This window comes from Danio aesculapii, chromosome 23 (genome assembly GCF_903798145.1).
Source record: "Danio aesculapii chromosome 23, fDanAes4.1, whole genome shotgun sequence".
Taxonomy (NCBI): Eukaryota; Metazoa; Chordata; class Actinopteri; order Cypriniformes; family Danionidae; genus Danio; species Danio aesculapii.
In genome coordinates this window covers 1073472-1085617 of record NC_079457.1, presented here as the reverse complement: position 1 = coordinate 1085617, position 12146 = coordinate 1073472, and the positions used below count along the sequence as shown (strand labels likewise).

General features: G+C 39.7%; 1 protein-coding gene across 1 annotated transcript; it reads right to left on the bottom strand.

The window, feature by feature from the left end:
• Positions 1-1667: 1667 nt before the first annotated feature.
• toporsb (topoisomerase I binding, arginine/serine-rich b) lies at positions 1668-11527 on the bottom strand. The gene is made up of 3 exons (XM_056448970.1): positions 11328-11527; positions 7085-8074; positions 1668-3613 (listed from the first exon to the last, which is right to left on the bottom strand). Exons 2-3 carry the CDS (start codon positions 8069-8071, stop codon positions 1796-1798), a joined length of 2805 nt encoding a protein of 934 aa, XP_056304945.1. The 5' UTR covers positions 8072-8074; positions 11328-11527; the 3' UTR covers positions 1668-1795.
• Between the last annotated feature and the right edge of the window lie 619 nt (positions 11528-12146).

The following is a 12146-nucleotide window of genomic DNA, read 5'->3' as shown; positions in this document are numbered from 1 at the left end:
AGAAATGAGCTTAGTTTTTTTACCACCAGATGACACTGTGTGCTGTACAAACAGCCACACTCATTACACATACCACTTGAATGTAAAACAATAACGTTAATGACTTGATGAAAATGTTTAGGCAAATTACAAGAGTGTTCACAGTGAGCCGTGTTTACATTTATCCTATAAAATAAAAGCTGTGGTGGTGCAAGTACATTTGACTAATTACAGTACATGACCTCATACAAAAGAATAGAGCGCCCTCTGCTGTTAAAAACAAGCCTAGAGCACCATCTGCTGTTAAAAACAAACCTAGAGCGCCCTCTGCAGTTACAAAAGCATAGAGCGCCATCTGCTGTTATAAACAAGCCTAGAGCGCCCTCTGCAGTTAAAAAAGCATAGAGCGCCATCTGCTGTTATAAACAAGCCTAGAGCGCCCTCTGCAGTTAAAAAGCATAGAGCGCTGTCTGGTGTTAAAAACAATCCTAGAGCACCCTCTGCAGTTAAAAAAGCCTAGAGCGCCCTCTGCAGTTAAAAAAGCATAGAGCACCATCTGCTGTTATAAACAAGCCCAGAGCACCCTCTGCAGTTAAAAAAGCCTAGAGCGCCCTCTGCAGTTAAAAAAGCATAGAGCACCATCTGCTGTTATAAACAAGCCCAGAGCACCCTCTGCAGTTAAAAAAGCATAGAGCGCCATCTGCTGTTAAAAACAATCCTAGAGCACCCTCTGCTGTTAAAAAAAGCATAGAGCGCCGTCTGGTGTTATAAACAAGCCTAGAGCGCCCTCTGCAGGTAAAAACAGCATAGAGTGCCGTCTGCTGTTGCAAACAAGCCTAGAGCGCCCTCTGCAGTTAAAAAAGCATAGAGCACCATCTGCTGTTATAAACAAGCCTAGAGCGCCCTCTGTAATTAAAAAAGCCGAGCGCCGTCTGCTGTTACAAACAAGCCTAGCGCGCCCTCTGCAGGTAAAAACAGCATAGAGCGCTGTCTGCTGTTTAAAATCAAGCCTAGAGCGCCCTCGGCAGGTAAAAACAACAGAGCGCCATCTGCTGTTATAAACAAGCCTAGAGCGCCCTCTGCAGTTAAAAAAGCAGAGCGCGCTGTCTGCTGTTATAAACAAGCCTAGAGCGCCTTCTGCAGTTAAAAAAGCAGAGCGCGCCATCTGCTGTTAAAAACAAGCCTAGAGCGCCATCTGCAAGTAAAAATACAATAGCGCACTGTCTGCTGTTAAAAACTAGCCAAGAACGTCATATTCTGTTAAAACTAGCCTAGAGTGCCATCTGCTGTTAAAATCTTAGAGCACCATTTGCTGGTAAATACTAAGCTCAGAATCAACTCCAGGGAGAATCGCGATGCTTCCCAAAAATCTTAGAATCAGTGGATTACTACATCTATTTATTGTTGCAGCCCTAGTACCTTAAAGGTACATTTTAGTACTTTTGTAAAGGTACAACCCCAGTTATGCATGTTTTCCTAAAATTGCAGGATAGCAAAAAAAAAAACATCTTCAGCCCATCTCAAGATAAATCTCGCTCCCAAAGCAAATAAAGTGAGAATAAATGGTTATGGTTAGGGGAACAAGAGTTACCATCCAGACATCTTAGTTGGGTTGTGGCACAGTGAGTCAGCACCAGATTTCAGGAAGAGGATCACTACAACTATAAATACAACATGAACAATAATAATGAAGTTGCAAAAGACATTGCTTTAATGTTTCTTAAGCATCTGTTTCCAGCAGTAATTCAATCTTTACATGAGATTATAAAACAGAGGTGGTTCAGACGTAAGAAGTCTAGATGTATGTGTTTTAGTTTTAGCTAGCAGTATTGGTCACCATCTCTTGTGGCTCATCACTGCCCGTCGTCTTGTTCTCAGAGTTGTCCACATCTCCAGTGTCTGATTGGTCTTTTGGAGAGCTAGAAGTGTGGTCCTGTTGGACTGGAGAACTCGGCCCGATCTCTGGCTCTTCTGCCGGTAGGAACTCCTCGAGATCTTGCAGTATACTTTCAAGCAGCCTTGTGTCTGAAGATGGAGCCATAGTTATTGAAGACATAGGGAAAGGATCAGGCACAATCTCCTCATTGGTACTGGAATCAATATTGTGGGAGCAGTCGGAGCTACTTTGATCGACAACATCCACTACGCAATCATCCAGGTTTAGTGAGTGTTCATTGGTCGGGTCACTGGGGCGCACAGGACTTGAGGACTCGGAGAAAAGATTTGAGGAGGCCAAGGTACAAGATTCGGTCGGTTCAGAGGTGCCGTCCCTCTGCTCAATATCTGCAGCCGTTTGGTCTATAACGTCCATGACTCTGTCCAGGCAGTCGATAGTGCGGTCACTGTCACTGTCAATGGTGATCACTGTCGGGGAATCCAGATCCCTCCTTCGTTTTCGGTGCTTCTTCTTCTTCTTACGCTGGACCCAGTGTGGATCTGGTGCTCTTCTTTCGTAGATGATCTCCACACTCGGAGATCGGTCTCTACTGCGCCGTTTACTCCGCTTTTCCTTACTCGTGTTTCCCTCTTCATGCTGGCGCTGGGCTGCTCGCTCCAAATGCCGGGTTTTGTACTTGCGTTTTCCACTGGGCTTGTCCAGACAGGACTTTTCAGAGTGTGAATCGGCACTGCTGCTGCTGACTGAACGTTTGCGGCGTTTACGGTGGCGCTTTGACTCGTGTGGATGGTGGGAACCAATGAACAAGTCCAGGTCAGGAGACAAGCTCATCCTTTCCTTGGTTCTCCTTCTCCCGGAGTAGGAAGGAGACTGTGGGAATCTCTCCTGTACGTGACAGGAATGCTTCCGACTCTTGGTTTTTGGTGAGGGAGAGTAGTCGCTGTCGTGTGATGGAGATCTAGGGCTTATGCTGCAGATAGACACAGCAGAGCTCTGACCGGACCAACTCTGGGGTGAATGCATTGGTGAGCACTCCAGAGTCGTGGCATGCTGTAACTGCTCAATGCTCTTGGCTTTCTCTTTACTGTGCCGATGCGATCGGTCTTTGTGTCTGCCTTGAGCTCTGAGCTCTGACCATGAAGTATGCCTGGAACGGTGGCTGTGGCTGGAGTAGTAGTCTGACTTCTGTTCTCTGTTGAAGGACAGGATCTCCTGTGGGTCTGAAGGGTTGGCCTGGGGACTGCAGGTGGGAATGGGGCCGGCGACGGAGCTGGGGCTCAGCGGCTTCATGTGGGATGGCAGTGGGAGCTCGGACTGACCCGTCTCTGACTTTGTAACTGTGGCTGCCGTCTCTGTGGTCGCAGCTTGTTGTTCCTCCTCTTCGGAGGAATCTGAAGAGAGCTGAACGAGTTCAGGTGTGCGTTCAGCCATCGGTTTCACATATCCCACAATCAGGCACTCTTCTTCTTCATCTGCAGTGGACATCGCTGCAGGGTCAGTCACATCTGTGGCGGTAAGGGGCGGGGCTGTGCTTGAGCTAGGCTCCGCCCCCTCATCCTGCGATTGGCTAGAGGACTGAAGGATGCTTGAATAGGAGGGACCAGGCGTCTCGTCATCCCATGCAGATTGACTCAATAAACTGTCTGTTCCACTCGCGGTGGCAACGGATGCAATGCGTTCCTGGACAGCAGATGGGTTCTCAATCACATTATTCTTACTGTCATTATCTTCATCATCCTGTGAGAAAAGACAATGACAACAATGAAGACTCATCCTCATGCACTTGGTACAAGCATAAAGAGATCTGCTCTAATCATGCATTATTGTGGTTATTATAAGCTTATAATAAACAGTAGTGGTATTGTTCAGATTCACATTATGGGTTTTGAGTCATGGTTCAGACCAACTTATAGACCAGCAAAAATTATTTATTTTTTAAAAACAGTAAAGCAAGGAACATTTGGTTTAACGCAGGAGGCTTTTTGAGCTCTTTTGTCCCTTCGCTAGCCATTGTTGTAGAGTGATTACCATGCACTAGGGTTGGGCGACGTCTACCAATTTGGCATCGCACGATGTCTAATATGAAACATTGCGATGGACGATGGCATCATCGTCATAGGTGGAGGTAAATTAATTATTCATGAATAATTAATTAATTTATAACTAATTAATTATTTGCATCTTACCGTGTCAACTACCTGACCCTCATGGTCTTTGTTTTACCCATAAACAAACCATAAATAAATAAAGATAAGTTACACACAAATGACCACCTGTCAATCACTTTTTCCGCGGGGCATGAATAGTCAGAGTGATCTGTGTCCTTATAATGGTGTCCACAAACTTGGTTGGTAAAAAAGGTGCACAACCAACAGTATCTGAGGTTTAGCTAAAATTACTAAGTACAAGTATGAAAGCGAAAGACTGAAGCGGTGTACGGACGCTGTGACACGTTACCTGATAGATTCAAAAGACCGTAGAGTCGTTAGATAGAGATAAGATGAATTAAATATCACGTTAACAACTATAGTGAGACGCCATCTAGCGGTACATCCTTGATAAACTCTCCGAAGTGCACTGCTCTCTGGAGCTCAGACGAAAGCATGACAGTGTGTGTGGCTGTGTCTTTGTGTGCATGTGTATGTGGTCACGTGATGTGCGTTTTCAGCAGACGGTGGGCTGTTCAGAAATGCTAGGTAAAACACGGTGTGGATGTGGATCATTTTCGTTCTAAAAAGACATATTAGTGTAAACGGGGCTTAAGTGTGTATTTTTTGCAGGCCGATTTGCGACAGGGGTGGGGCGTAGGATCGGTGATGCCGGCTCAGCATCATGTTGTCTAAATTGCAAACTCATAGCACACCTGATAAACAGAAGCATAGCATCACAACACCTCATAGGAACGATTTCATAAGACTTTAATAGAAGAAAAGCGTTTAAGTGCTTTCAAGGTCAATCCATCTTAAGTGGTTTAATTGACCAAATTTTTACTGGAAGGCTAAATATTTTGGACAAAAAAATTTAATAAGTACTAAATATATAGCACATTGACTTAACAAATCATATTTGCCACAAAAAAAAATGCCACAGTATTTAACTGCAATATGAACTGTATTTTACTGTAGGACAGTTAACTCTGGTTAAATATGCATTGTGAAAATTGCTGAATATTTAACCGTAAAGATAGACAATACTGTAGAATATACAACACATATAGAGCAAGATAAAAGGTGCTGTAAATGTATGCAGTATTTTGTCTGTAAATAATTTACAGTAAGTTACTGGCGATCTGCTGCCATTAAGTTACTGTCGATTGTACAGGACTTTGTTAACAGTAGAGGTGTGAACCTACAGTGGTCTCACGGTTCGGTTACGATTATCATGCCATTGTTTAGGTTCAATTCGATATCTCTGTTTTCAAGGTATACCGTGATTAGGAAAAGTCAAGGTTTTAAAACCGCCAATATTTTCTGTAATACCGTTACTACGGTATATGTACGTACGATTTTTTACTACTTTTTTTTTGTATTGTTTTTTTAGGACAACAGCAGAAAAAAATATCCAAAGATGCCAATTTATCATGTAAAGAAATCAGTGTTTTTGAAACTAATGAAGACAGCAGAAGGCAAAGATTAATATGACATGTTTACTGCTCCAAAATATTCCAAATGTTTCTCAAAATAAAATATATTGTGTTCAAAGGGGGAAAACATTTTAGTTTTTTCCCCAGACATTAAAAAATAATATATTTTAGAGAAGTATTTGAGCAATTCCAGCATTATAGAGGTGACATTTACAGTAAAGTCTCAAAACATAAATTCACAGAGAAAGTATATGTTAACATTATATTGAAACATCTGTTTATATTCGATATTCGAACACGATAGTTATAGGAGCAGAAAAATATCAATCTGTGAACATATTTTATATTTAAAATGAGGGAATAAAACATGCGTTATGGGTGTGATGAAAAAAGTATGCGAGATTACAGTAAACAGCATACTTTGTATAAATTATGTGAATTAAACGGCACAACCCAAAATAAAAAATGCTATTCAAAAGGATAAGAGTCGGCTCACTATGCAACAAACATGATTGATTTTATTTTATTTGACATTTTTTGCATTTATATGGAAAAAGTTTTGTTATGGATGTGACATATGAAATTGGCACTTGTGTGATTTTGGAAAATCAAATATAATACTTTGAAAACATTAACAGAGACATTTTTGAGTATTTTTAAAGCACTATAAAATATTTGCTTACACAAAAAAACACAGAAACAGTTTTGATATTTTGGTGAAAACTTTTCATGGCAAGGTTGACATTTGCATTGAATTGCTTATTTATAATGCCGTGAAACTGTTAATCCAAGGTTATCATACAGTCAGAATCATATCCCGGCCCATGCCTATATTAGACACAGCTTTATTTGACAGCTGGAATAGCACTATTTGATGGTTTTCTATGGAGTCTAACAGTGTTCAGGTACAAAACCAGAATAGCAACAAAGCAAAAAATGCTTTTCTTACTTTGCTTTGTCTCGTTTAGTCCTAATATCTAAAAATTCATAGATTAAAGAGTAAAAATGTTTTGTTTTAAACTTTTCTTAACTTTTTTCCTAGGCCGGTCACGGTTTTTTGTTGTAGGATATATTGCACCAAAATATATTGAGCTAAATGATATTAATGTCACCATTTTATGAGGGTCACTCATTATATGATGCCAGAATGACAATATAATATCATCTTAATGCAAGTGCACTCTTCCTAAGAACACATCGCATTTTATTCTTAATAATATTTCATTTAATTATAGTCATTTTAATAATTTAACAATGAGGCATTGGAGTCAGATTGTAAAATGAATATCCTAAATAAATAATGATAAATGTTAACAAAAAAGTGCAAGGTGAAGAGTAACAGAGGCTGCAATATCTGTCGTCAGACTCCCACATGAAAATATACTATAGTAATTTATAGTATAAATACTACAGTGTTTTTAACCAGACTGACGCCTCCAATAGAGATAGAGATGTTGCACAGCTCAAATGTTTCTAGAATTGGTGTATATGTATGGGCGATATACAATGCATCACCAAAAATGACTGAGCTCATGTCTATGCGATAAGTTGATATATTAATTATTGTGACAGGCCCAAGCGCAAATCAAAGTTTCCCATCATGCACTGCTGCTCATGTTTCTCACCTCAGATATGGCGATGACAGACAGATCCGAGCTGCTGCCCTCCTCGTAGCTGGGTGCGGGACAGTCGTAAACCGCCTGCTGGTCGTACGCCTCCATATTAAGGCTTGAGCGCGCAAAACTCACCAGCTCATGCAGGAAGTGGTCAGTGCGAGCCAGCAGGAAGGGGCGGAGCTCGTCCCGAATGGTCGACTCCTCCATGTTGTAGTTCATAATGCGGGAGATTATAACGTTCTGCACAATGTTCACTAATGAGCCGTGCGAACCGTATAGCACCGTAAGCTCGCGCTGTAGCCATGGCAACAGCCGTCGCAAGCAACCAGGGTTTTGACGCAAGAATGACGCAGAAATGTCCCTTTGTCTGCTAGCATCTCTTGCGCTACGCACACGTACGCCAGTTCTGTAAAGAGCACGTCTGAAAGCAACGACATCCTGCTCTCTTAAGCGCCGCAGGCTCCGCCCCTCTCCACGCCCTGCCCTCCGCGCAGTCAACCGCTGCATCATCTGCTGCAAGTCCTGATTCTCTGCCAGCGCCGCCGCGTCTGACAGTCCGTCAAACATCACGTCGTCCTCTATTGGAGGAGTAGAGGAGGGGGCGGGGTTTTGCGCTCTGTGGCTCCGCCTCTCTCTGCGCCGCAGAACTCGAGGGCGGAGCACACGCTCTGATGGATCGGCTGCGGCGGCGTTTGCCGCTCCATTCTCCGGCGGCCGTAATACGAACTCCTTAAAATCTGTTTCGCCTTTGACGGAGTGGAATATGGAGTGGAACGGCTGCTTGCAGAGTGGACACTCAGCCTTATTCTTGGACCATTCGTGAATACAGCGGAAGCAGAACTGATGCAGGCAGCGGTCCAGCGACGCAACATTATTGAAGCCATCCAGGCAGATCGGGCATTTAGAATCAGGCGATGCATTGGCTAATAAACGCTGAGATGTTTTGCTAGCGCTGTCTTTCTTCCTCACGCGCAACTTCATCTTAGAGGGTGCCATTATCTGTGAAACACACAAACATCAGCATGTTACTCAGCAATAGAGTCTACAACATTTTATCTGAACATATATTCGATATATTGTGATGAACACGCACAATATTGATAATGTGGCCACTTCATAATACTGTGAGTGATTATTTATTATTTGAACTTTTAGAGTGCTTATTTAAGTTGCTGTATGGACGTTTTTGACTCTTCTAAAGCATAAAAACACCATCATATGTTTGCAGATATTCAGAAACATGCTCAGTGAACATTCTTGTAAAGATGCACCAAATATTCGGCAACCGAAATCATAAGTTAAAGAATAAGAATAAGTAAAGAATAAGAATAAGTAAAAAATAAGTAAAAAGGCCGAATAAATTTTACTGAACAATGACGTTTTTAATGACGCGATCAAATAGTAACCCGCGTAGAGTAAGAGGTGCGCGCTTTATGCAGCACACATGTCAGCAGTGTGGAAGCACTTCAAAGTGTCAGAGAAAGAAGCAAAAACAGCCGTTTGCAGACACTGTTTTGCTGAATTGTCCAGAGGGGGTGCATCTGCAAAAACGTAAAGCACTTCAGGTTTAATTTATCACTTAAAATCAAAACACCCCTGAACATCATGTAGAGTATGAGAAAGACACGGCGCCGGCAATGGCAGCAGCGAAAAGTAAAGTAGCTCCTATATGTAGTTTCTATTTTTAACATTAAAAACAATGAAAAACCCTTATTAAAAGCATTTATTAATCTTAATGTAAACATTTACTAATACAGTATTAAAATTAAGTATCACATTTTTAATTTTTGAATTAAAAAGTATCAAAAGTGGTAGGCCTATTTGTTAAAATTGTCAATGCACTTATACTAACATCAACTACATATTTTTTATTATCTTACATTAACGAAGATTAATAAATACCATAACAAACGTATTGCTCATTGTTGGTTAATGCAATAATGTTAACAAAAGGAAACATTGTAAAGTGTTACTACCTATATTTTATATTATGTATTTTGTGAAAATTTAACTATTTTTAGTTTAGTAAAATAGTAGGCCTACACTGGGTTTCAACCATTTCATTATCTTGAAAACATTATTCATCATCAATATGAAGTAAATATTTATTTACTCTAAACTTGCATATACTATAAAGACAAGGCAAGTTAATCATATAGCCCATTTCATACACAATGGTAATTTAAAGTACTTTACATAAAGAATAATAAACAAACATAATAAATAAATAAAACAAAGAATAAAGCAATACACCAAGTATATTTTGGTTATTATACCTAATAAATTATGCATTATCGTGATGATAATATTGTATGTCATGATAAAAGCTTCAGGGAATAAAAAAAATCACGAAAAGAAAAAAAAGTCTAATTTTAAGCAACTAAAAATGAGCTACATTAACCCTTGTGTACTGTTCAGATTGACTCCCCTTTGGTTATGTTGGGGCTGTTTTTGTCCCATTGACTTCCATTATAATCACATTGTTGATTGTAAAGCCATGACAGCATTTAATCATGCATTCTTGAATTTTTTACCCTGTTGGGAAGAGGTAAAATTCTTCATTTTTACTGTTGATCATGAAGTTGGCAGCATTAACCCTTTAGATCGGCCTGTGCTAAAGAATTTCTGGCTTTTATTAGGAGTTCAGTGGAGTAAAACAGCAGATTATAGTGTGTGCGTGCAGAAATACACTTACTATGTTTTTACTTTTGAAGCTTTAAAGTCATACTTATATGCGATATCAGACCAAATACAAGTGTAGGCTGTGGTAGAAGTTGTGCGTTAGTATATTTAATCAGTATTAGCCTTTTAAAAAAAGCTGCTTTACTATTGAATTGAAACCCAAAGTTGAAAATGAGCAAATATAAAATCAACTTTACCTCAATTACATCAAAACATGGTGCTTTTTAAAGGTTACTGTATCATGTAATAATCCTTATATGCGATATCAGACTGAATATTTAAAGTGTAATGTGGTAAACAATATAGGGCCCGACGGCGCGTGTCAGAAGTTGTGTTCATTACAGTCCGTCATTATAATTAATCTGTATTAGGCTTTTTAAACTCTACTCTACTATTTTACTGAAACCCAAAGTCAAAAACAAGCAAATAAACAATCAACTTTATTTCAATTACATCAAAACATGGTACTTTTGAAAGGTAAATGTAACACTTATCGTGTATTTAATATGCATAGAGTCATAATTATGAATAGTTTTTAAAATATTTAAATCATTTATATTTTGACAGCACCGACCACATAGTAAACCTCACACACACACACACACACTAAACACCAAAGTCATACCTAAATGCGATATCAGAGAGAATACAAGTGTGATATGGTAAAGGAGCTGTGGTAGAAGTTGTGTGTTAGTATATTTAATAAGTATTAGTCTTTTTAAAAAAGCTGTTTTACTACTGAATTGAAACCCAAAGTCGAAAATGAGCGAATATAAAATCAACTTCACCTCAATTACATCAAAACATGGTGCTTTTTAAAGGTAAATGTATCATGTACCGTGCAATTAATATGTATAAAAGCATCATTATGAATATTTTTTTAAATAAATGAACATGTTGTTCTATGGAGTAAAACAGCAGATTATAGTGTGTGTGCAGAAATACGTATACTGTGTTTACTTTTGAACATTGAAGATATATGCGATATCAGACTGAATATTTGAAGTGTAATGTGGTAAACAATAAAGGGCCCGACGGCGCGTGTCAGAAGTTGTGCTCATTACAGTACGTCATTATAATTATTCTGTATTTAAACTCTGCTCTACTATTTTACTGAAACCCAAAGTCAAAAACAAGCAAATATACAATCAACTTTATCTCAATTACATCAAAACATGGTGCTTTTTAAAGGTAAATGTAACACTTATTGTGTATTTAATATGCATAGAGTCATAATTATGAATAATTTTACAAGTAAATATTGAAATAACTTATATTGTGGCACGAACGACCACATAGTAAAGCTCACACACACTAAACACCAACACACCGATGATTACATTACACAACGACGGAGGAAATCGATTAAAATATTGAAAACATCGCAAAATCAGCATGTAGACTGCTGTCTGAGCTGTTGACGTCGATGATAACTGGAAACCTCTCTAATCTCCTGCTGATTGAGAGCAGCGAATGTATTTAACATAAACTAAACACCTTGAACGACAACACATGCAGAAATACACGAAACACGATCAGAAATAAACAGTTTTAGGAAACAGATTCTCACCGGACCGCCGCCTCCTCATTACACAGCCGACAAAACACCGTAAATCATCCAAACCTCCGCCGCTCGTCCGCCGTACACACTATATATCACATCAGTGAAATATTCGTGAGGATGGAAATGGAAAATAAACGAATATTAACGTTAAAACAACGATGGAAGTGAGAGAGCTTCGTACTGCTGTTGAGACACCGAACACACAGCAGCGCGTCTCTTCCGGCAGACACCACGCGCATGCGCGCCTCCAACGGCCTGGAGCGGAACTACACGAACGGTGTAAAACGCAGATTCACTCTGACTGAACAAAAATATGCAAAAATGAATGTCTTATAACGTTCTTGTAGCAACAATGTTATAATAAATGGCCTTTTTTTTGGAAATTTTCACATTTATATTTCACATTTTGATTTGTTAATATTTTCTGGGAGGTGACACGGTGGCTCAGAGGTTAGCACTGTGGCCTCACAGCAAGAAAGTCACTGGTTTGAGTCCCAGCTGGGTCAGTTGGCGTTTCTGTGTGGAGTTTGCATGTTCTCCCCATGTTGGCGTGGGTTTCCTCCGGGTGCTCCTGTTTCCCCTACAAGTCCAAACACATAAGCAATAGGGGAAATGATGAAACATATGCTGGATAAGTTGGCGGTTCATTCTGCTGTGGTGACCCCTAATGAATAAAGGGACTAAGCTGAAGGAAAATGAATGAATGAATCTACTGGGACAAAGTTTGTGCTGGGGCATTTAACCAGATAAGCACGTTTTTAAAAGATTTTAGCAAATCTTTTCATTTATAAAAGAAAAAAAAAACACAAAACTATTTGGAAAGGA